This window comes from Ahaetulla prasina, chromosome 4 (genome assembly GCF_028640845.1).
Source record: "Ahaetulla prasina isolate Xishuangbanna chromosome 4, ASM2864084v1, whole genome shotgun sequence".
Taxonomy (NCBI): Eukaryota; Metazoa; Chordata; class Lepidosauria; order Squamata; family Colubridae; genus Ahaetulla; species Ahaetulla prasina.
In genome coordinates, this window is record NC_080542.1 from 19974075 (window position 1) to 19997005 (window position 22931).

The window sequence follows — 22931 nt, forward strand, 5'->3', positions numbered from 1 at the left end:
TCTGCTAAGATGATTTCCTAAGAATTGTGTAACTCTTGATTGCTCACCCATCCCTTCCTTGCACATGTATACGGGCTAGGAGTTTGTGTAGCCTTTCTGACCTGCTTCTCTCTCCTTTCCTTCGCTGTAACTCACCCTCCTTTGCAAGTAATTCCACCCGCCCCATTAGCAAGAAGGGTGGTGACCTTATTGCATGCCCACACACACACACACACACAAACACACACACAAACACATACAGAGGCAGAGACACACATATAAAAAGAAGGAAGGATGCTTCTGCCATCATCGCTATCACCTTGTCCAGCAGGAGAGAAAGAGACATCCGCCCGGATAGGTAAGCCTTCCAGTGGTGGGGTTTTAAATGACAAAAGATGGGTTAGAAATTTGGATAAGCTGGACGACTGATACTGTGAGAGTTTTATTTTGCGATAGATCGTGGGTGAGCACCTTTCTAATGGGGAAGAATTTGAATTTCTGGCTATTTTTAGTGGTAATCAAGGCACTTTGCAGTCTCTATGATTTACTAAGAAAATAAATGGTACTCAATATCACTCCAAGGACCCATCAATTTTCATAGCATCTTTCTGAAAATAATATAATATACAGCTGGTTTGGTGTAGTGGTTAAGCTGCTGATCTAGAAACCAGGAATCTGTAAGTTCTAATCCTGTCTTAGACATGAAAACCAAATGGGTAATTTTGAACAGTCACTCTCTCTCTCAGTCCAGCCCACTTCACAGGGTTATAGTTATGGGAAAAATGGGAGGAATATTAGACATTTTACTGCCTTCACTGTGTTTGTTTGTTAAAGTCCCACATGTATTATTCTTACAAATAACCCAAGTAATAAAGGCGGGATAAAACTTAAAGAAATAAATGTATCCAACCCTCCTTGATATACAGAAATGAGGCATGAAAGCAATAAAATAAATAATAAATAAATAAAGGAAGGGAAGGGAAGGGAAGGGAAAGAAGGAAGGAAGGTATAAAATCCTCCTTGATGTATAGAAATTGCAGAATAACAAAACAAAATAACAGAATTGTAAGGGAGACATATACCACTTCAGACAAATGGTGGGTGATGAGGCCCCCACAATTTCTGAAGGTAAACTGTTCCACTGGTTCATTGTTCCAATTAGGAAATTTCTCCTTAGTTCCAGGTTGCTTCTCTTCTTGATTAGTTTCCATCCATTGTTTCTTGTCTTGCCTTCAGGTGCTTTGGAAAATAGGTTGACCCCCCCTTTCTTTGTGGCAGCCCCTCCAATATTGGAACACTGCTTTCAAATAGGGCATGACAGCAATCACATCTTTCCTGTCGCTTATTCTGAACATAAAAATGTTGAGAGCACAATGATACCCGAAAAAGAGAAGATTCATTTAGAAAGTGATGAATTGGTTTCCTGTGAATTTGTCTCATATGTTTGTTATCACATCTTGTGGTAAGGAGGTCTGTAAGTTAATTAGCCCAGCACTGTTATCGTTCTTCATACTGTAACACTTAGCCTTGCGTGGTTTTTTTTAAAGTTTCAGCTTATACAGTACTCACTCTTAAAAATTTTTTGGTTTACAGAAATTTCTCCTCTGTTGCAACATGTACAACTCCTTATCAATGGTATCATCATCACATGTTCTTTGCTGTTATATAAGTGTTTGCTTTGCGCTGTGGAAGTTGGTTGTGGCTTCTGGTGCCCAATGCAAATGTGTGTGTGAAGTCATGCGCTCAATCATAGATTATTTCTTTCAAAATTTGGCAACCAAACTACTACACCCAAAACACTCGGCTGTTTATCTAACCATTCTGCTGCAAGAACTGAACGTTGGGCCGTGACAACTGATTATATGTACATCCTATATTGTTTATATACATCCTTTCTGTTTATAGCTGCAGCAGAAGCCCGTGAAGCTTCTTTCATATTTTAAAAGACAACCAACAATTGCAAAGAACAATTGCAATCAGTTTCTGTTAATCCCACTTTCAAAAGATTCTAGAACTCTGCTATGGGGAGTAATTTGAAATAATTTTAATTTTAAAGATTTAAAACAACTGCAATAGCAAATTGTTCACCCATTATGTTTACTAAATATATGTTCATAAACTTGATATAATGTCTAATTTATATGATGATTGTTATGATTAATCATACGCAAAGATTGAGCCTTGCTACTACCATTTGTTTATACCATTAGTATTATTACTATTACCACTAAATAAGTGCTATTATACCGTAGTTCATATCAGTGTTTTTTAATGTTGGCTGCTTGAAGATGTATGTATTTCAACGCCCAGAATTCTGGAAGGCTGGGGAATTCTGGGTGTTGAAGTCCACACATCTTCAAACTAGCCAGGAAAAAGAAACATTTATTTTATTTATTTATTTATCACATTTGTATACCGCCCTATCTCCCTAGGGACTCAGGGGGGTTCACAGGCAAGTAAAAAAGTACATATAAATACAGAATAAAATAACAGTTAAAAAACTTATTCTACATGGCCGAATTTTTAAAAGAACAATATAAATAATAAAACCCATTAAAACCAATATAAATTTAAAATCTAATCCAGTCCTGCGCAGATGAAAAGATGTGTTTTAAGCTCGCGACGGAAGGTTCGGAGGTCCGGAAGTTGACGAAGTCCTGGGGGGAGTTAGTTCCAGAGGGTGGGAGCCCCCACAGAGAAGGCCCTTCCCCTGGGTGTCGCCAGACGGCACTGCCTAGCTGACGGCACCCTGAGGAGTCCCTCTCTGTGAGAGCGCACGGGTCAGTGAGAGGTATTCGGTAGCAGCAGGCGGTCCCGTAAATAGCCCGGCCCTATGCCATTGATTCATATAACTTCACTATTAGTTATAATAGCACTTAGACTTATATGCCTCCCCATAGTACTTTACAACTGTCTGACCATGAATCAGTATTGACCCCAACCACCTGTGCCCTCATTTTACTGACCTCGGAAGGTTGGAAGGGTAAATCAACTTTGAGCCTGTAAGAATCAAACTCCAGGCTGTGGGCGGAGTTAGCCTGCAATACTGCATTCTAACCATGTCGCCACCAGGGGTCTTATTACTACTGTTCGCCTTCTGGATTAACAAATTGGCCTGCACTTTTCCCCGTAGCTGGACAAAATCCCGTCCCATGGATTCTCTCAAGATACTCACAACCCTTACGGTGGCCTTTTGGTTTCCGAGTGGATGCTACACCAGTTCTGAAGGTAATGCCACCATATTTAGGAAGCACCTTGATGGGAAGGAAGGGGGCAGAGGAAGGCCAGAAAATCCTCCCAGGGTTCAACTAAATCCTCTTTGGATGGATTTGGCATGCCAACTTTTGAAAGCTAACAAGGTTGAGCCTGGATGGAAAATGCTAGATTGGAGATGAACTGGAAAAAAAATCAGTGACTAAACACTTTGGTTTGGAGGCCATGAAAACTACATGGAAGTTAGAAGGACTATAGGCATCCTGACAGGTGCAAGAATCTGGAACATGTATTAAATTGCAGTTCAGATTTTATTCCCAGGCCTATATGCAAGAAAATAGTCCCCTAAATTCAGCCCTAAATTGGTACCAGAACAGAATTCAAGAACGGTTGGACTTAAGCTTGATTTTGACTTGTCCGCAATTGCGCATAGGTGTCAACACACAACTATGTTGTGAAGGGGTTGATGGACAAGCGTAGGTTGCAGATAACTGCAAATAATTCAACGCGTGCAACTCCCAAATCCCAAATGTGTGGAAATGCACATCCTGCACACTGATTGATAGAATTGACTTCTTGTTAAGAGGCAGTGGAAGGCAGGCAAATTCAAATAATGTTAACATTAGCAGAAGTACAGGTCATCCTCGACTTACAACAGTTCATTTAGTGACCATTCGAGATTACAACGGCACTGAAAAAAGTGACTTAGGGCCATTTTCCACACTTATGACCATTGCAGCTTTCCCATGGCCACGTGATCAAAATTTAGATGCTCGGTAATAGAACAGAACAGAACAGAACAGAAGAGAACAGAATAGTTGGAAGGGACCTTGGAGGTCTTCTAGTCCAACCCCCTGCTTAGGCAGGAAACCCTACACCAATTCAGACAAATGGTTATCCAAACTTTTCTTTAAAACTTCCAGTGTTGGAGCATTCACAACTTCTGGAAGCAAGTCATTCCACTGATTAACTGTTCTAAATGTCAGGAAATTTCTCCTCATATTTATGACTGTTACCAGTGTCTCGGGGTCACGTGGTCCCCCTTTGTAACCTTCCTAACACTTGTTGTGATTCACTTAACAACTGTGGCCAAAAAGGTCATAAAATGGGGCAAAATTCAGTTAGCAAATGTCTCACCTAGCAACAGAAATTTTGGACTCAGTTATAGTCATAAGTCGAGAACTACCTGTATAAATGCAACAGCTATGCATTTCAGCTACCTCTGAACAACAGGGAATGCATACTTTCCCTGAGGTGAAGTGACTCAGAAGACAAACCAAAGTTCTAAAATGTTTTTGAGAATATAAAGACTTTAGGCTGTACCTGTTCTTCTCCTACACTTCCTTCCTTTTACCTACTCAGAGGTATCTGCAAGTGTGGTCCAAAATTAAGCATACTTTTGATTATGGTGGCCATTTTGACTTATTTGCCACAACGTAAAGACAACCTAGTTCCAAAAACTGGCTTGGGATTGCGATAGAAGCCTGGCTCACCCTATTTCTTTCCTTTATAGGATCCTGGTGTTACATGGAGCCACAATGTGGTAAGAAAAACAGAGCTATTTTTCCTTTTGATCCCCTAGATCAGAGGTCTCCAACCTTGGCAACTTGTGGACTTCAACTCCCAGAATTCCTTAGCCAGCATGTGCTGGGGAATTCTGGGAGTTGAAGTCCACAAGTCATAAAGTTGCCAAGGCTAGAGACTCCTGCCCTAGATCATACTTAGACTCAGTCAGAGATCATCCATTGCATTTAAATCCCAAAACTCAGCTTTGCGAATATATCTCATTCCATTGCTTTACTTTGTACAGTAGTAAAAAGAAAAATCCTGTTCATATAATTTGCTAACTGTGAGCAGGATACCCAGCAGAGAGAGTAGCTTTTAGGAAAACTATATTCCATCTGCTTTTTTTTTTTAATGTATTTCTTTGGCATTTCAAGTCTAACGACTATCCCTTTTTGGGGGGATTGTTGGGAAGGTCCTAGAACCTGGATATCTCTTGGTCATTGCAATGGCAAGAGACAGTCACCCATCAACATTATTCAGAGAGACGCTTCCCACAACCCCAGCCTGGGTCCTGTGAATCTTGTGGGTTATGATAACCGCAAAAAGCTGCTGGAAATCAAGAATACTGGAAAAACAGGTGAGTTACTCTGTTGTGTTTTCAGCAATTTTATTAAGATTATCATGATATAAAATACAAATGTAGTAGGAAAAAAGGGGAAGAAGGGAAAAAGGAAAAGAAGCATGGATTTCAAATTATTTTCAGCACAATGAAATACAAAATAGAATTACTGTATAGCCTCAACTTTTATTTTACCAGTATAACAAGTAGTAGAGCTGTGATGGCAAACCTATGGCAAGCGTGCCTGAGGTGGCTTACAGAGCCATCTTTCTGGGGACACGAGCTGTTGCCAAACTCATTTGCAGCTGCGCATGTGCGTGTGCCCCAGCTGGTGTTTGGGCCTCCGGTGCGCATGCACACGCGCACAATTCAGGAACACAGCTGGTCTTCCGAGCTCTTCTGCACATACATGTGCGTTTGTGCATGCGCATGAGAGTACTTGCATGCAGCGCACACGCAGATAGTGTTCATGTGCATGCATTACGTATGTGAAAATCACGTGCATGTGCAGATGGGGCGATTGCGAGTGCAGCACACGGGGAGCCCCGCAAAACCTGCACGCATGTGCAGATGGTATGGTTGCGTGCGCAGCGCCGAAGGGTCATGTGCACAAAAGCCATGCACATGTGCAGATGGTGCAGTTGTGCGTGCAGTGCATGGGGGAGGAGCCACGCATTAGCGTGGATGGCACGCGAGCGCGCAATGTACTTGTTTAGCATTTAAATACTTAGCACTTACTTTACTTGGTGAGTAAAAGGTTTGCCACCACTGTACTAGAGAGCCAGTTTGGTCCAATGGTTAAGGTACTGGGAGACTGTGAGTTCAAATCCCATGTTAGGCATGAAAGCCAGCTGGGTGACCTTGGCCAAGCATCAGGAGACTGTGAGTTCTAGTCCCGCCTTAGCCATGAATGCCAGCTAGATGACTTTGTCAGTCATTCTCTTTCAGTTCAATTCACCTCACAGGATTGTTGTTATGGGGAAAATAGGAAAAGGTAGGCATATTAGATATATTCGCCGCCTTCAGTTATTTGCATAAATAAAGGCAGGGATAAACAAAAAAATAAAATACTAGCCATTTTTTGTAACAACAAACTAGATTAGGCGCTATCTAACAAAATGAAATTTAACAGTGAAAAAAGTAAGGTTCTACATTTAGGACAAAAAAACAAAATGCACAGGTACCGTATATGTGGTACCTTGCTCCATAGTAGTACCTGTGAGAGGGATCTTGGAGTCCTAGTGGATAACCATTTAGATATGAGCCAGCAGTGTGCAGCAGCTGCGAAAAAAGCCAACACAGTTCTGGGCTGCATAAACAGAGGGATAGAATCAAGATCACATGAAGTGTTAATACTACTTTATAATGCCTTGGTAAGGCCACACTTGGAATATTGCATTCAGTTTTGGTCGCCACGATGTAAAAAGATATTGAGACTCTAGAAAGAGTACAGAGAAGAGCAACAAAGATGATTAGGGGACTGGAGGCTAAAACATATGAAGAATGGTTGCAGGAACTGGGTATGTCTAGTTTAATAAAAAGAAGGCCTAGGGGAGACATGATAGCTGTGTTCCAATATCTCAGGGTTGCCACAAAGAAGAGGGAGTCAGGCTGTTCTCCAAAGCACCTGAGGGTAGAACAAGAAGCAATGGGTGGAAACCGATCAAAGAAAGAAGCAACTTAGAACTAAGGAGAAATTTCCTGATAGTTAGAACAATTAATAAGTGGAACGACTTGCCTGCAGAAGTTGTGAATGCTCCAACACTGGAAATTTTTAAGAAAATGTTGGATAACCATCTGACTGAGATAGTGTAGGGTTTCCTGCCTGGGCAGGGGGTTGGACTAGAAGGCCTCCAAGGTCCCTTCCAACTCTGTTGTGTTGTTATGTTATGTTAAGAGAAAGCCTCCAGGCTAATTGCCAAATAGCCTCACTTGTAACTTAAAATGTGTATTTTCAGCAACCTAATGTGAGATAGTACCCTCTAAACTCTGGGCTATATGCCAGAAAATATAATTAACAAAAACTGGGTTAGGTTACACTCTGTGTATGTTCTAATCTTTTCAATACTAATTCCTCAAACACATTTAGATCATTCTCTGTGTAGGGGTGTGTGTGTTTGTGTGTTTTCTCTATCCAGTCACTAGACCATTGTGTAAAATTACATAGCTACTTTCTGTAACTCAATGTTCACTGATGTACTTAAATGACTTCAACTCCCTGAATTCTCAGTTGTCTTGGCTTGGAATTTTGGGAGTCGTAATTACAGCCTCTGGTAAATGTAGGTTGGGGAAAACAGGCAAACCAGATCAGATGATATCTTCAGAAGGTGTACAGTTCATACAGGTAGTCCTTGACTTATGACTGTTAATTTAATGATGGGTTGAAGTTATGATGGCCTTAGGAAAAAAAAATAGATTTACACTTTGTCCTTGAAGTGATAACTGTTGCATCATCCACTGCAGATTATGTCTTCACAATTTGGGTGTTAGCAACTGGCTCACATTTATAACAGTTGTTGCATCTGGCGGTCACACAGTTGTGTTTTGTGATCTTCCCTGCCATCTTCCCACGAGCAAAATCAGTTGGGGAAGCTGGATTCGCTGAACATCCCAGTGCTTTGCTTAACAACTGCAGTAAAAATGATTGTAAGGCCAGGCCCAGTCACATGATGACTTGCTTAATAAACAAATTGCTTGATGACTGAAATTGTGGTCCAACTGTAGTCATAAATCGAGGACCAACTGTATTTTCAACCACACTGGTTAGCACAATTGATTCTCATTATAGCATTTATCTCAGGAGTGAACAACTATGGCAACTTTATCTGACTGGTGGACTTCAACTCCCAGAATTCCTGAGCCAGCCATGCTGGCTCAGGAATTCTGGGAGTTAAAGTCCACCGGTCATAAAGTTGCCATGGTTACCAACCCCTGATTTTAGCTCAAAGGAAAGCAAAGTTGGGCGCTTGAAGTGCTTTGGAGTAAATTCCCACAATCAAAAGCCTCCGAAGGTTGAAGACCGGATCTAGAACGCTGAGCACAGAGCTGGATTTTTCTTCTCTCTTTAATCGGCAGTTGACGTATCCCTGGAAGATGGTCTTCATCTCGCTGGTTTCGGCCTTCCCGCCCGCTATACAGCCAAATCCTTTCACCTTCACTGGGGAGATGGTGCCACACGACCTGGTTCAGAACATCAGATTGATGGCAAACAATATTCAATGGAGGTGAGGTCAGATTCCCCAGCCAACTTACATGGGCTTCTCCTTTTTGTGCCCCAAAAGAGTCTACCGGTACTGCTTTATTACAGGATAAGCAATTGTTTCAGCTGCTGCCGGTTACAGGCAGTCCTCGACTTACAACTATTTGTTTAGTGATGGTTCAAAGTTATAGCACTGAAAAAAATGACTTAGGACCATTTTTCACACTTAGAACTTTTGTAGCATTCCCCACAATCACTTGATCAAAATTTGGACACTTGGCATATATTTATGATGATAGCAGTGTCCTGGGGACATGTGAGCCCCCTTTTGTGACCTTCTGACAAGCAGATTCACTTAACAATCATGTTACCAACGTAACAATTGCCATGTCATTTAACAACTCTGGCAAAAAAAGATTGTAAAATGGGGCAAAATTCAACAACCATCTTGCTTAGCAACAGAAATGTTGGGCTCAATTGTGGCCATAAGTCGAGGATTATCTGTAACAAGGTTAAATCCTCTGGAAATTTGTCTGAAGCTTTGGAGAACCAAGAGCTTTCAGGACTGAGTTTGCCATGTTGCAATTTCTGAAATCTATTCCAATTGTAGCTTTTCTACGGAATGTAAGAATTTTAAGGACTGAATCCAGAATCTGGAATGCAACCAGGAGCACATTTCCCAAATTAAATGGAGTTAGTTCAGAGATTCAATTAAATATATAGTTTCAAATCACATTAATTGCATTGCATTGACACATGTTTCTATTGCATTCAAAATAGCAACCTACTGGCAGCTTCTGGAATAGTGTAGGGGGCTATATCTCAGATTCCCAAGGGCCACATAGGATCTTAACTTCCACATTTCCAAATAAAAGCAGTTAGAGCTGCAACATCTATTATGGCTTGGTTCAGGGGTGAAATCCAGCAGGTTCTGACAGGTTCTGGAGAACCGGTAGCGGAAATATTGGGTAGTTCGGAGAACCGGCAAATACCACCTCTAGCGGGCCCAGAGTTGGGTGGGAATGGAGATTTTGCAATATCCTTCCCCCAGGAGTGGGGAGGGAATGGGGATTTTGCAGTATCCTTCCCCTGCCACGCTCACCAAGCCATGCCCACATAACTAGTAGTAAAAAAATTTGGATTTCATTACTGGCTTGGCTGCATATATCAACTTTTCCCAGTGTAATATCTCTCATGTTGTACAGATTTCAAGAGTCAATGATTAAGACGCTAGACTAGAAACTGGGAGATTGTGAGTTCTAGTCCTTCTTTGGGCACAAAAGGTAACATTATCAGTCACACTTTCTCAGCACAATCTGCATTAAGATATTGTTGTTGTGGGGAAAACAAGAGGCAGGAGGGTTAATGGGATGCATTTGAGTGAATTTGGGCCGGTCATTCTCTCTCAACCTAATCACTTCACAGGATTGCTGCTGTGAGGAAAATAGGAGGACAGCGTTGTGTTAGATATGTTCACAGTTTTGAGTTATTTGTAAAACTAATAAAGACAGGATACAAATAAATTAAGTAAATAAAAATCAGGTAAGGAAGCTTGGTCTATATACAATCAGGATACCAAGGAGAAGCACATTTCTCACAAAAAATCTTTGTGTTCTCTCTTTAGTTGCACATCGTACATACTAAAAACAACCTTAGCATCTCAAATGCTGTGAAGGATTCAAAGGGCATCGCAGTGCTGGCATTTTTTATCGAGGTGAGCCCCCAATCCAAATCAGGTACATTGACCAAATATAATATATATATATGTGCTAGTAGCTCCCAACTCTAGGGGGTGGTGCTCATCTCCGTTTCAAAGCCGAAGAGCCAGCGCTGTCCGAAGACATCTCCATGTGGCCAGCTTGACTAAATGCCAAAGGTGCATGGAATGCTGCTACCTTCCCACCAAAAATGGCTGCTATTTTTCTACTTGCATTTTTTGCATGCTTTCAAACTGCTAGGTTGGCAGAAGCTGGGGCAAGTAATGGGAGCTCACCCCGTTATGCGGCACTAGGGATTCGAACCGCCGACCATTTGATCGACAAGCTCGGTGTCTTAGCCACTGAGCCACCATGTCCCTGGATCAATTATGCCAATCTATAAAAACCAGGTGTTAAGATAAGGAAGATATTTACAGAAATGTACAAAATGTCCTAAAGCATGGAGGAATTTTTTTCCCCCAACAGAAAAATATATAGTTAGAAAATGTTCTGGCCAGGCCAAATGTCTAGATGTAGTCTTCAATTTACGACTGCTTCAAAATTACGATGGGCCTCCTCAGAAGATATTTACAACCCTGATTTGAATTTCTGATCTCCACCACCGTCCTGTAGTCATGTGATCACATTTTGGGTATTCACCAACTGGCCTGTATTTATAGCCATTTGCAGTGCCCCTTGGTCACATGACCTCTATAATCTTTTTTCCAAAACCAACATTTCTGGTTTCACCCCACAGCAACCAAAGACCGCTGCTGCCATTCGTTTAATGGCTGCCACAAAAAAGTTTATAAAATCAAGTCTGGTGACGTAGTAACCTGCTTTATGACACAAGTAGTACCTGTGAGAGGGATCTTGGAGTCCTAGTGGATAACCATTTAGATACGAGCCAGCAGTATGCAGCTGCTGCTAAAAAAGCCAACACAGTTCTGGGCTGCATAAACAGAGGGATAGAATCAAGATCACGTGAAGTGTTAGTGCCACTTTATAATGCCTTGGTAAGGCCACACTTGGAATATTGCATTCAGTTTTGGTCGCCACGATGTAAAAAAGATGTTGAGAAAGAGTGCAGAGAAGAGCAACAAAGATGATTAGGGGACTGGAGGCTAAAACATATGAAGAACGGTTGCAGGAACTGGGTATGTCTAGTTTAATAAAAAGAAGGACTAGGGGAGACATGATAGCAGTGTTCCAATATCTCAGGGGTTGCCACAAAGAGGAGGGAGTCGAACTATTCTCCAAAGCACCTGAGGGTAGAACAAGAAGCAATGGGTGGAAACTGATTAAAGAAAGAAGCAACTTAGAACTAAGGAGAAATTTCCTGACAGTTAGAACAATTATAAGTGGAACGACTTGCCTGCAGAAGTTGTGAATGCTCCAACACTGGAAATTTTTAAGAAAATGTTGGATAACCATCTGACTGAGATGGTGTAGGGTTTCCTGCCTGGGCAGGGGGTTGGACTAGAAGGCCTCCAAGGTACCTTCCAACTCTGTTGTTATATTGTTATATTATATTGTTACAACTTATGACCGAAATTACTTGCTCAATTACAGTCCTATATCGAGAACCACCTGTGTAAAAATTCATTCTGTCAGAGAAATGAGTATGAAAATCTTTGTATTTTTCCCATTGATTAATTGATCCAAAATGAGGGAATCAATATTTTTGCAGTTTTGAAGAAGAAACCAAGAGAAAAATAAAAAAAGACAAAAGCAATTAATCCAATTCTCAAAATGTGCTTTGATTCTGTGCTTCTCTGTCTTTCTGTTTTTCTCTGTCTGCTCCCAACCACCACTTGAGTGTAATCTAAATGAAAGAGATTAGGAAAATATATTTCCCTACAAACTACAGATCATTTCCCCAATCGTTGTGAAACATCGTCTTAAGAAGCATTTTTGGGGCGGATGGGTGGCTGTCGTATATTTTCAGCATTTCAGTTACAATAAGTTGCATTTAAGACTATTAGATTTGCATTGCAAAACTAGAAACTACTGCTAGGGGGCAGCAAAAAGACATCAAAAAGTATCTTTTGCCAATCCAAACATTATTTTCATAATAAGGTAATATGCTATCAGCAGTGTCAATCAGGAATGCATCTCCGTGTTTATGGTTTTGACTCAAAAATTGAAGAAGGGTGGAAAACTGGAAGCAGTTGGTTAGGGGAAGAGAATATTCAATGTCCAAATTTATTTCATCCCCAAATTCTTGAGTATTATGGAGGAAAAGCACTGGAAGAGTCAAGGGGAGGACTGAGAAGCGTGATCGGTCTAGAATCTCCACGTAGCTACAAAAAAACTAAGTCTAACTTCTTTTCACTGCCATTGACCCTCTAACCAGGTTTTAACCATTAGTTGGAAAGATTCTTGTGCATAGGCCTTTAGCAATAAGTCAGTTAATTTGAACATGCCTGACATCCCCTCCTATTTTTTCCTCCTTTTTGCAGGAATCTGAGAAGGCTAAGAGCAAAACTGAAGAGGCGTGGGAATTGTTTGCCAAGAACCTCAAAAAAATTTCCAAAAAAGGTAAGTTTGTCGGATTTCTGGAGAGATGTCTGGATGTCCTTGTATCTCTAAGACTTCACACTGGCTTCCATAATGAGCTGGAAAATGGATGCTTCCACTTTGCAACCGGCATCGTCCAGTGGGCTGATTGTGCCAACCATTCCCCCGTCTTGCCCTAACATGCCTTTCTAATGACTTGCCAATCTTAAAAAATAAATCAAAGTAGATAAAATAAGCAACGTAGACAAGCCAACCTACGTAAGCAGGGATTGGCATCTGACAAACAATCAAGCAGAATACAATACTCTAATCAAAGTCCTACCAAGGAGATAAAGAAAGAAACATTCAGACAGAACAATGCCCTAATTAAGGAGCTACCAAGGAGAAAAACCACACCCAATCAACACTGGTAGGGCAATTATAAAAATAGGGAGCAAATTCAGTAGCACTGATGAGGTTACCTAGTTGGATAGTGAAAGGTCTGTAGAACAACCAAGGTCAGAGAGTATCAGAGATGCCACAAAATTTAAAGTTCATGCTGGCTGAGGAATTCTGGGAGTTAAAGTTCACAAGTTTTAAAATTGCCACGTTTGGACACCCCTGCTCTAGGGAGATCAATGGTGATACATATTTCCTGCCCATATTTTCCTCATAGCAGCCTTGTGAGGATGGATAGGCTAAAAGCTCTTATTTGATATATAAAAACCTAAGTCACTGTACTAGATTGGACCCCATCTAGTCCAGCATATAGCTCTCCCAGTGGTTGACCAACTGCACAAGGAAACCCATTGGCCTCCCAGCAGACGGCCTTCAGAGGCAGTCCTTCTGTCCTGAGGACTAATAGACATTGGTCTCCATCACCTCCATGAACTTGACCAGCTTTTTTTTAGAGCCCTTGAGGAATTGAGGCAGAAGATGCCTCTGGAGAGCTTTTGCAGAAAGCTGGTGGCTAGAGAGACACATTAGTATTATTCAGCAGGAATGTGCAACATCTCCCAACAACTTTCAGGGCTGGTAGGATTTGATCCCACATCTCTTCAGTCCTAATCTGATGGTCCACATTTACTACAGCAGGGGTCTGTACCTCTTTCAGGCTATAGATGCCAACACAGCAGTGGTGAACTGTAAAATTTGTTACTACTAGTTCTGTGAGCATGGCTTGGGAGGGTAATGTTACTTCTTTTTTAACTTTTAAAAGCATTTCCTCTACAACCTCTTCAGCTGAGGAGGTTGTAAAAAAATGCTATTAAAAGGCTCTGACGGTCCCAGCTGAGTCGCACGATCATCAGACGCTTTTTTTTTACTTTTAAAAGCATTTTCAGCCAAAGAAAAAATGCTTTTAAAAATTAAAAAAAAACCCTCTGATGATCGCGCGGCTCAGCTGGGCATGAGTGGTGGGGCAGGGATTTTTGCTACTGGTTCTCTGAACCACCCATCACCATTGCTATCGGAGCAGGCGATCCGGTCCAAACTGGGAGCATTTTACCCCTGCAACACAGGTATGATTCTATACATGGAATTCTTCCAACTCCCAAATTTTTCCCGCCATCATCAACAAACCTCACCAAAAATGCAAGCTTGCATGAGGTGCTTGTTGCATGCTTGTTTTGCAAGACCTCCCAAATTTCAGGTTGATCACAAGAGATCAGCAATGGTGAGAAGGTTTTCAGCTCTAATTGGCTTTCCATTTTTCTTTCACACAGTCAGTGTGAAAACAGACTTGAAAAATAACTCAGTTGAGCAAGCAAAAGTGGGCATAACTACTTTTCCTCCGATTCCTGAACAGATGAAGATGTGCTTCTTGACGGCTCTTTTTCTCTGCTGGATTTGATGGGTTCCAATGACTTCACCCGTTATTACCGCTATGCCGGATCCCTCACCACCCCTGGCTGTGACGAGGCTGTGATATGGACCATCTTTGCTGACCCCATCCCGGTGCCTCCTAAAGTGGTAAGAATACAATTGTGTCAGGATGTGAACAACAAAAATCTACACCTGAAGAGTTCAATTAGCCATTTAATCCTAAAGAATAGGAATCTTCTGATGGTTTGTACCTGAGTAAAACTAGACAAAGTTCAATGGCATTCAAGGGGAGGTGGAGGTGTCAAACTTTACCCTTTTATGTGCATGTAGGGATTCCAGACTAATTCCCTGTTTGATTCCTTCCCCTGGCTCAATCAGTTTCTCTCTCCAACAAACTGGGAGCCCAGCAGAAAAATCCATAACAGGACCTTGCTAAGGAGAAAGTATGTGCAACATAAATGGGGAGATGCATACAGGTAGTCCTCAACTTATGACCACAACTCAGCCCAAACTTTCCAATGCTAAATGAGACAGTTGTTAAGGGACTTTTGTTCCATTTTATGACCTTTCTTGCCACAGTTGTCAAATGAATCACTGTGGCTGTTAAGTTAGTAAGTGAATTTGGCTTCTGCATTGACTTTGCTGGTCAGAAGATTGCAAAAGTGATCGCATGACCCCGAGGCACTGCAACCATCATAAATACACGCCAGTTGCCAAGTGTCCAAATTCTGATTATGTGATCACAAGGATGTTGCAATGGATGTAAGCAGAGGTGGGTTTCATCAGGTTCTGACCAGTTCTGGAGAACCGGTAGCAGAAATTTTAAATAGTTCGGAGAACCAATAGTAAAATTTCTGACTGGCCCCACCCCCATCTATTCTCTGCATCCCAAGTCCCAGCTGATCAGGAGGAAATGGGGATTTTACAGTATCCTTTCCCTGGAGTGGGGAGGGAATGGAGATTTTATAGTATCCTTCCCCTGTCATGCCCACCAAACTCGGCCCACCAAGCCATGCCCCACCCACCAAGCCACACCCACAGAACCGGTAGTAAAAATATTTGAAACCCATCACTGGAAGTAAGCCTGAAAAATGTTCATAAGTAACTTTTTTCAGTGTTGTTGTAACTTTGCACAATATTAAACAAAGGGTTGTAAGTCAAGGACTACCTGTAGGCAAAAAAGAGCGGACATTTGATCATTCAGTTGTGGACACCATCTTGAATTTTTGACCCCCTCCTCCCCAAGGACACTCCTGAGAATGTTTCTCCCCTCTGAACGCCTCTCAAAATGGGGCTTTCCGTTTTTGCCTTCCCAACTCAGCCAAATACAATACTGTTGTAAAATTGGTCTTCCCCGTTGCTGATCCATTTCCTGCTGCTTTTTTTTTTTTGCTTTAAGTCACTGCACACCTGTCATTTCTCTGACATAATTTTACAAAGTGTACGTGCCTTACATGGTGTCAGAATACAGTAGGAAACACTATTTCGACACAGGGGCAACCAAGGATGACTTAGGTCCATGTTGCTCATGGGCTGGAGATGAAACAAAGACAACATGGTTGTATGAGCAGTCAAAGGATGTTGCCACACCAGGTCAGTGTTGTGGCTGCATGCAAGACGGAAGCAAATTTTGTGGTTTTGACATTAAATTGAGCTCTACTAGAAATAAGTAGCTCATTTTTAGTTTAATTTTTTCTCTTTGGCTCCACGAAAGAATTACAAGTAGGCCTCGACTTACGACCACAACTGAGCCCAAAATTCCTGTTGCTAAGTGAGATGGTTGTTCAGTGTATCGTGCCCCATTTTACAACCTTTCTTGCCACAGTTGTTAGGTGAATCACTACCACTGTTACGTTACAAACACGGTTGTTAAATGAATGTAGCTTCCTCATTGAGTTTGCTTGTCAGAAGGTCGCAAAAGAGCATCACATGGCCCCGGACACTGCAACCGTCATAAATATGAGCAAGCATTCGAATTTTGATCATTTAACCAAAGGGATGCTGCAATGGTCATAAGTGTGAAAAACAGTCGTAGGATAGTTTTTTTCAGTGCCGTTATAACTTCAAACAGCCACTAAACAAATGGTTGTAAGTCAAGACTAGCTCTATAGTAGACAATCAGCTCCATTCACTATCCAAAGTAACTTTTTTTTTTTAGAAGGTTTTAGGAAGACAATCTCCAAAACCTTCTTTCTTGTCCATCTGTCTGATAATCTTTTCTTTTTGTTACAATTAATTCCCATTGAGCGCAGCCCTGGGAATTTCCAACGGAGAGTTAAAGACTGAGCTTCTTAAATAATCAAGGATGCACATGAAAAGGATATTGTAATGCTTTGTTGGGCCGCCAAGTTGTATATTGGCCTTGTTGATTTGTCCTGATGCATTTTGGTGATGAGAAACACTGCAGCCTAACAGAATAACATTAGAAGGGACCTTGGAGGTCTTCTAGTTCAATCCCCTGTTCAAGGAGGAAACCTATACCATTTCAGTCAAATATTTGTCCAATTTTTTTATTAAAAACCTCCAGTGTTGGAGCATTCACAACTTCTGGAGGCAAGTTGTTCCACTGGTTGATTGTTCTTTTAGGAAATTTCTGCTTAGTTGTAAGTTGGGTCTCTCCTTGATTACTTTCCATCTGTTACTTCTTGCTCTGCCTTCAGGGGCTTTGGAGAGTAATTGATCCCCTTTTCTGTGGGGCAGCCCCTCAAATATTGGAACGCCGCCATCATGTCTTTCTTGCTATCATCTCCACTCCTCTTTCTTTCAATAGGTCAGGAAATTTGCTTCAGAGCTCTCGTCTACGGAGTCTTCAAAGGGACCCCAGCTAATAAACAACTTCCGTCCCATACAGAAGATTGGAGATCGCAAAGTGGAGGCATCTGATGCTTTGAAGTCTGCAGCCACCATTTTTGTTTTTGCTCCCACTGTATTCATCCTCTTCCTGTCTATCGCCACCTTTCTACCAGTCTTCTCTGTGTAGGGGAGGATGGCAGAAGTGAACCCTGCGGACTTGCAGTTCCTGAGTGGTCATAGCTAGGCGACCACCTTTGTGCCCTCCACATGCTCGATTTTACCTCCTCCTCATCTGTAACCAGCTTATTCAGGGGCAGAAATCCAGGAAAATAAATTTGGAAAGTTGGAAGGTTGCTAAGGATCAAATAGTTTCGGTTGGCAAGGTCCAGGAAAAGAGGCTTTTCTGTTGTAGTCCCCGCCTTATGGAATATTCTCCCACTTTGGAAGTGAAGTCCATTCTGCGACTTGACCTGAGGCCACGACATAGTTCTGCTACTTATTTATTGGGAGTGACCGACTGGTTAGAGAAGATCTTTATTCCCACGTCACCCACCATCTTGGCTGTTTAGCTTTGTATTTAATTCTCCTAATTTTAATTGCTTTGTATTGCCTTTTTTTTTTGTATGTTTTATTGTATTGTAAGCTGCCTGGAGTCACTGTATCAGTGAACTGTGTGGCAAAATAAACAAACAAACAAACAAATGCATGAGTGAATGAATGGACGAATGAATGTAAAAGAAGAATAAAACAGAAACACAGGAAAAACTGGAAGAAAGCTAATACTGCTTGACCCCCATCGCTGGGTATGGTGCTGTTAAACATGTTAAGGCCAAAGCTGAAATGGAAACTCTTCATTCAAAATGAAGTTTTATGAAACCTGTAAATCGTCATTTTTCAAAAGATGATCCTTTTTTTAAGATCAGGGAGATAAAATAGACGTAAAAATGTACATAGACGATGAGAGGCAGGAGGGAGGGAAAGGGAGAAAAGGGGAGAGGAAGATGAGGAAAGAGATTCAGTTATGGGTTTCCTGATAGATATAGTTTCATTTTTTTAAACAATGAAAATCAGTTTTAGCTGTAGCTGTGCTAAAAAAACGCAACTAAGGACATTCCCAATGGTGGTGACTTTGGATCCGTCTTGCTCAACAAAAGTGCTGCATGCCACACCTTTGCCTTCAGCAAAGCCAAGCCCATGCAGTACATTCAACTGATATTGAATCTGTTCTGCAAGGCGGCTTCAGCTGCTTATCTCATTGGCGAATGCCAACTGGAGATTGACGTACATATTTCAATCATACCCCAAGCTTGGCAACGATGCTGGCCAGGAGTTCGGCCCAGGAATTGTCCCAATCATGAGATCGCTCCTGTTTCTTTATAATGAGCAATCTTTGCTGGAACAGGAAGCTCAGAAACTCGTTCATTTTTGGGGAATAGGGAGGGGAAGAAGGGCTATGTTTGACGATGGGTGATAGCAATGAACACTACTTAAACATGATCCTTGATTCCCGCTTGGACTGAACTTCCTCTCTGCCAAGCACTTGTTAGCCGTAAACGTCGACAAATGTGTTACCCAAATGGGATCCGAGCCAGAAATATAGCCAGATTAATACAGGTAGTCCTTGATTTATGACCATAACCGAGACCCAGATTTCCTGAGCAAAACAAATTGTTAAATAAATTTTGACCCATTTTAAGACCTTCCTTGCCATAATTTTTAAGTGAATCCCTGTGGTGGTCAAAGATACCAACATGGTTGTTAAGTGAATCACCAAAGGGAACCAACCACCTATCCCTGGGACACTGCAAATAAATGCCAGTTGCTAAGCATCCAAATTTTGATTACATGACTGGAGGGATGCTGTTAGATTCGGGCAATAACGAGGCAGGAGACCAGGATAGTGACAACAGCTCTTTACTATATGGTGAACCCAGCAACCAGTGCCCGGGAAAACCTCTCCTTATATACAGTTTAGCCGGTGGCTTCAACCAATCAGCAACGTGCTTTTTTCCCGCCAAAACTTTTAAAGATACATTACACTCCTTCCCTCCCAGAAAACACTTTACCACTATTTACATAATATTTACATCTTATTTTTCGACGTAATCACGCAAGTAGACTGGGTGTCTCCTGACCCTTTCAGACCTGCGCAATTCATTCTCTGGGAGTGAGTCGAGCTGGCCGGAGGGACTGTTTGTTCCTCTCAGCTCCTCCTCTAGGCCATCCGGCCCTGGATTATTTGCAGAGTCTTCCCTGCTGTCTTCAGGATGAACCAGTTGGCGTCGCTGGACCTCCCGGCATTCAGATAAGTCCCGCGTTATCCCCGGGTTGGAGTCAGCTGTGGATTCCAACATTGAATAGTCAGGGCATGTTTCGTCTGATTCTGTGTTACCTGTTATGCGTTTTCTTATCTGGTCTATGTGGCGCTTCCATACCCGGCCATCCCCCAACTCTATTAGATATGACTTTGGTCCTGTTATTTCTAGGATTGTTCCTGCTAGCCAGGTCGGGCCCTCGCTGTAGTTGTGTGCCCACACTAGGTCGCCTGTTGCCATCTCTCTTGTTTTACCGTGTCCCCCTTTGTAACCGTCTGGTGTGTAGTTTGGGTTTAAACGGTCTAGTGGGCACCTAAGCTTCCGACCCATTAATAGCTCTGCCGGCTGCGGCCAGTTGTTACACAGGGGTTCTGTGTTGGACTGCTAGGAATGTATCGATTTTGTTTGCCAATCGCCTGGCTGATTCTGACAATGCTTCCTTTGCGCCCGAACGAAAACGCTCTGCAAGGCCGTTCGTCGCAGGGTGGAAAGGCGCCGAGAGGACATGCCGGATGCCCTCCTCTGCCAAGTACCCTCAAACTGGGTTGCCGTGGAATTGCGGGCCGTTATCGGAGACTAAAGTGTCGGGCAACCCATGGGTTACAAATAGGTGCCGAGGACTGAAATCACGGCCTCGGCTGTCATGGATCTCATGAGAATGATTTCCAGCCATTTGGAGTAGGCATCGACTACTACCAGAAAGGTTTGGCCGTGGAAGGGCCGCAAAATCGATATGGATCCTAGACCAGGGCCCTGGGGTCTCTCCCATTCCCGAATCGGGGCCGTTGGGGTAGCGGTCTGACTCCTGGCAGGCCTGGCATTTCCCTACCCTTTCAGCAATTTCCGAGTCCATTAAGGGCCACCACACATAGCTTCTCGCTAGACCCTTCATTCTCACGATCCCTGGGTGGCCTTCGTGAAGGAGATCCAATACCTTTTCCCTCAATTTCTCCGGGATCACCACTCGATCCCCCCATAGCAGGCACCCCCCTTGAGCTGAGAGTTCCCCACGTTTTTTTACAAACTCTTTAAAACGCCGCCGCGCAGCGGGCCAACCTCTTTGTACCCAACCAATTACAGTTCTTATTGTAATGTCCTTGTACGACGCCCGAGCCACCTCTTTGGATGTGACTGGGCCAGAGTCCCAAGAGTCAATTAGTAGAACTGGTATCCCCGGAGTGGGGTCTTCGATAGTCTCTGGTAACGGGCATCTGCTCAGGGCGTCTGCATGCCCTAATTCCTTCCCTGGCCGGTGTAGTAATTTGTAAGAGTACGCTGCCAGGAAGATAGTCCATCGGGTCAGTCTGGGCGAGAGTGCCACGGGCGTTGGGTGGTCGCCTGCCAACAGACCTAGCAAAGGTCTATGGTCCGTGATGATTTCAAAATCACGACCAAATACATATTCATGGAATTTCTTTACGCCGGAGACTATAGCCAAGGCTTCCTTATCAAGCTGGCTATAATTCCTTTCAGTTGATGACATGGTTTGGGAGTAGTATGCAATAGGGGCTTCTGTGCCATTTGGTAACCTGTGGCTGAGTACAGCCCCCACCCCATAGGGAGATGCATCGCAGCTTAACACTAATGGCAGCATGCCATTGTATTGGATAAGGAGGCTATCACTCGATAGGAGATTCTTTACCGCTTCGAATGCCCTAGCTTCCGCCTTTCCCCAAGACCATGCAGCCGTCTTTGCTAGTAATTTATGCAGCGGCTCGGCTACTGTTGCCTTATTCCTTAAGAATACGGCGTAGAAGTTGACCAGACCTAAGAATGCCTGTAACTCCGTTTTGTTCTTTGGCACCGGGGCCTTCCTGATGGCCCGTACCTTGCTCTCAGTGGGGTGAATCCTTCCCTGTCTATCCGGTAGCCCAGGAATTCCACAGACTCAACCCCGATCTGGCATTTGTTTAGTTTAACGTGAGACCGGCAGACCGGAAAATGCCCAAAACTTTTCGCAGCCTTACCCCTAATTCCTCTAGATTCTCAGCGGATACCAGTACATCGTCAAAGTATGGTACCACCCCTGGTAGTCCCTGCAATAGCCGCTCCATTAGGTTCTGAAATAACCCTGGAGCCACACTAACCCCAAACTGTAACCGGGTACACTTAAAAGCCCCTCTGTGAGTCACAATTGTCTGCGCTTCGGCTGTGCTGCTATCTACGGGCAGCTGTTGATAGGCTTGGGCCAAGTCTAGCTTGGCAAAACTTGCCCTTGCCCCATTGAGTGCAGTAAGTGCTGTACCACCGAACGGGTAAGCACTCTTTGCAACGCTTTGTTAAGCGTTGCCTTGTAGTCAGCGCAAATCCGGACCGACCCGTCCGGTTTGACTGGGGTGACTATAGGGGTCTCCCACTTAGCATGGTCAACTGGCACTAGAATTCCCTGGTTTACTAGCTTGTCCAGTTCCCGGTCAATCCTGGGCTTTAGGGTGAACAGGACCCTTCTAGCCTTTAGACAGATAGGGGCAACTTGGGGGTCTAGGTTAAACGAGATAGGGGTCCCCGTGTACTTGCCCAGGCAGTCTCTGAAAACGTCCCCAAATTCTTTCACGAGTGCGTCTTTGAGGTCGACTTCGTTTCTGAAGATTCCAGTCACTCCCATGCCCAATGCTCTGAACCAGTCCAGTCCCAACAAGCTTGGCAGGGTCCCATCGACGATGGTGATGGGCAGAGTTTTCTTGTATTGTCCATATTCGACGTGGACGGACGTTACCCCTCGGACGGGGATGCGATTCCCCTGGTAGTCTTGTACCTTTAATTTCTGTGGTTGCAGTTTGCGCTTTGCGATGGCGGGTAAGGCTCTCACGAGAGTGTCCCAGGACATGATCGTGATCGATGAGCCAGTGTCCACCTCCAATCGGCACGGCACCCCCTCAATCTTTGCCTTTGTAAAGATTTTTTTCTCTAGGCGTGTTGATGCGTGACCCACTCTCACGACAGTCTGATTCAACTTCGCGCCTTTTTTAAACTGACCACTCGCGGGCCGCTTCGCCGTTCCCGCGCTCTGATTGGCCGGTTTGAATTTTTGGCGGGAAGGTTGGGGAGCTCGACAGACCTGTGCTAGGTGCCCCTTCCTTTCGCACCGACAAGTTGCATCTTAAATCTGCATTGTTGTCGTTGGTGTTGCCTCCACAACTCGCGCAGTCGCCCCGGTCGTCTTTCTCCGGCCTCCCGGTGTGGAAGACTCCTTCCTCCTCCTCACCGTCCGATTCGGCCTGGACCTCTTCATTGTGGACCGGGGTTGATTTCGCACCAGCCGTTGGTGCGACCTGCTTTTGTAGGGT

General features: G+C 43.3%; 1 protein-coding gene across 1 annotated transcript; it reads left to right on the forward strand.

Annotated features, from left to right (window-relative positions):
• The first annotated feature begins 199 nt into the window (after window positions 1–199).
• LOC131197083 (carbonic anhydrase 4-like) lies at window positions 200–18017 on the forward strand. Its single transcript, XM_058180717.1, has 9 exons — window positions 200–337; window positions 3113–3207; window positions 4706–4735; window positions 5171–5335; window positions 8393–8541; window positions 10141–10230; window positions 12676–12754; window positions 14520–14683; window positions 17307–18017. The coding sequence occupies exons 2-9, from the start codon at window positions 3132–3134 to the stop codon at window positions 17514–17516; spliced, it is 963 nt and encodes a 320-aa protein (XP_058036700.1). The 5' UTR covers window positions 200–337; window positions 3113–3131; the 3' UTR covers window positions 17517–18017.
• The last annotated feature ends 4914 nt before the right edge of the window (window positions 18018–22931 follow it).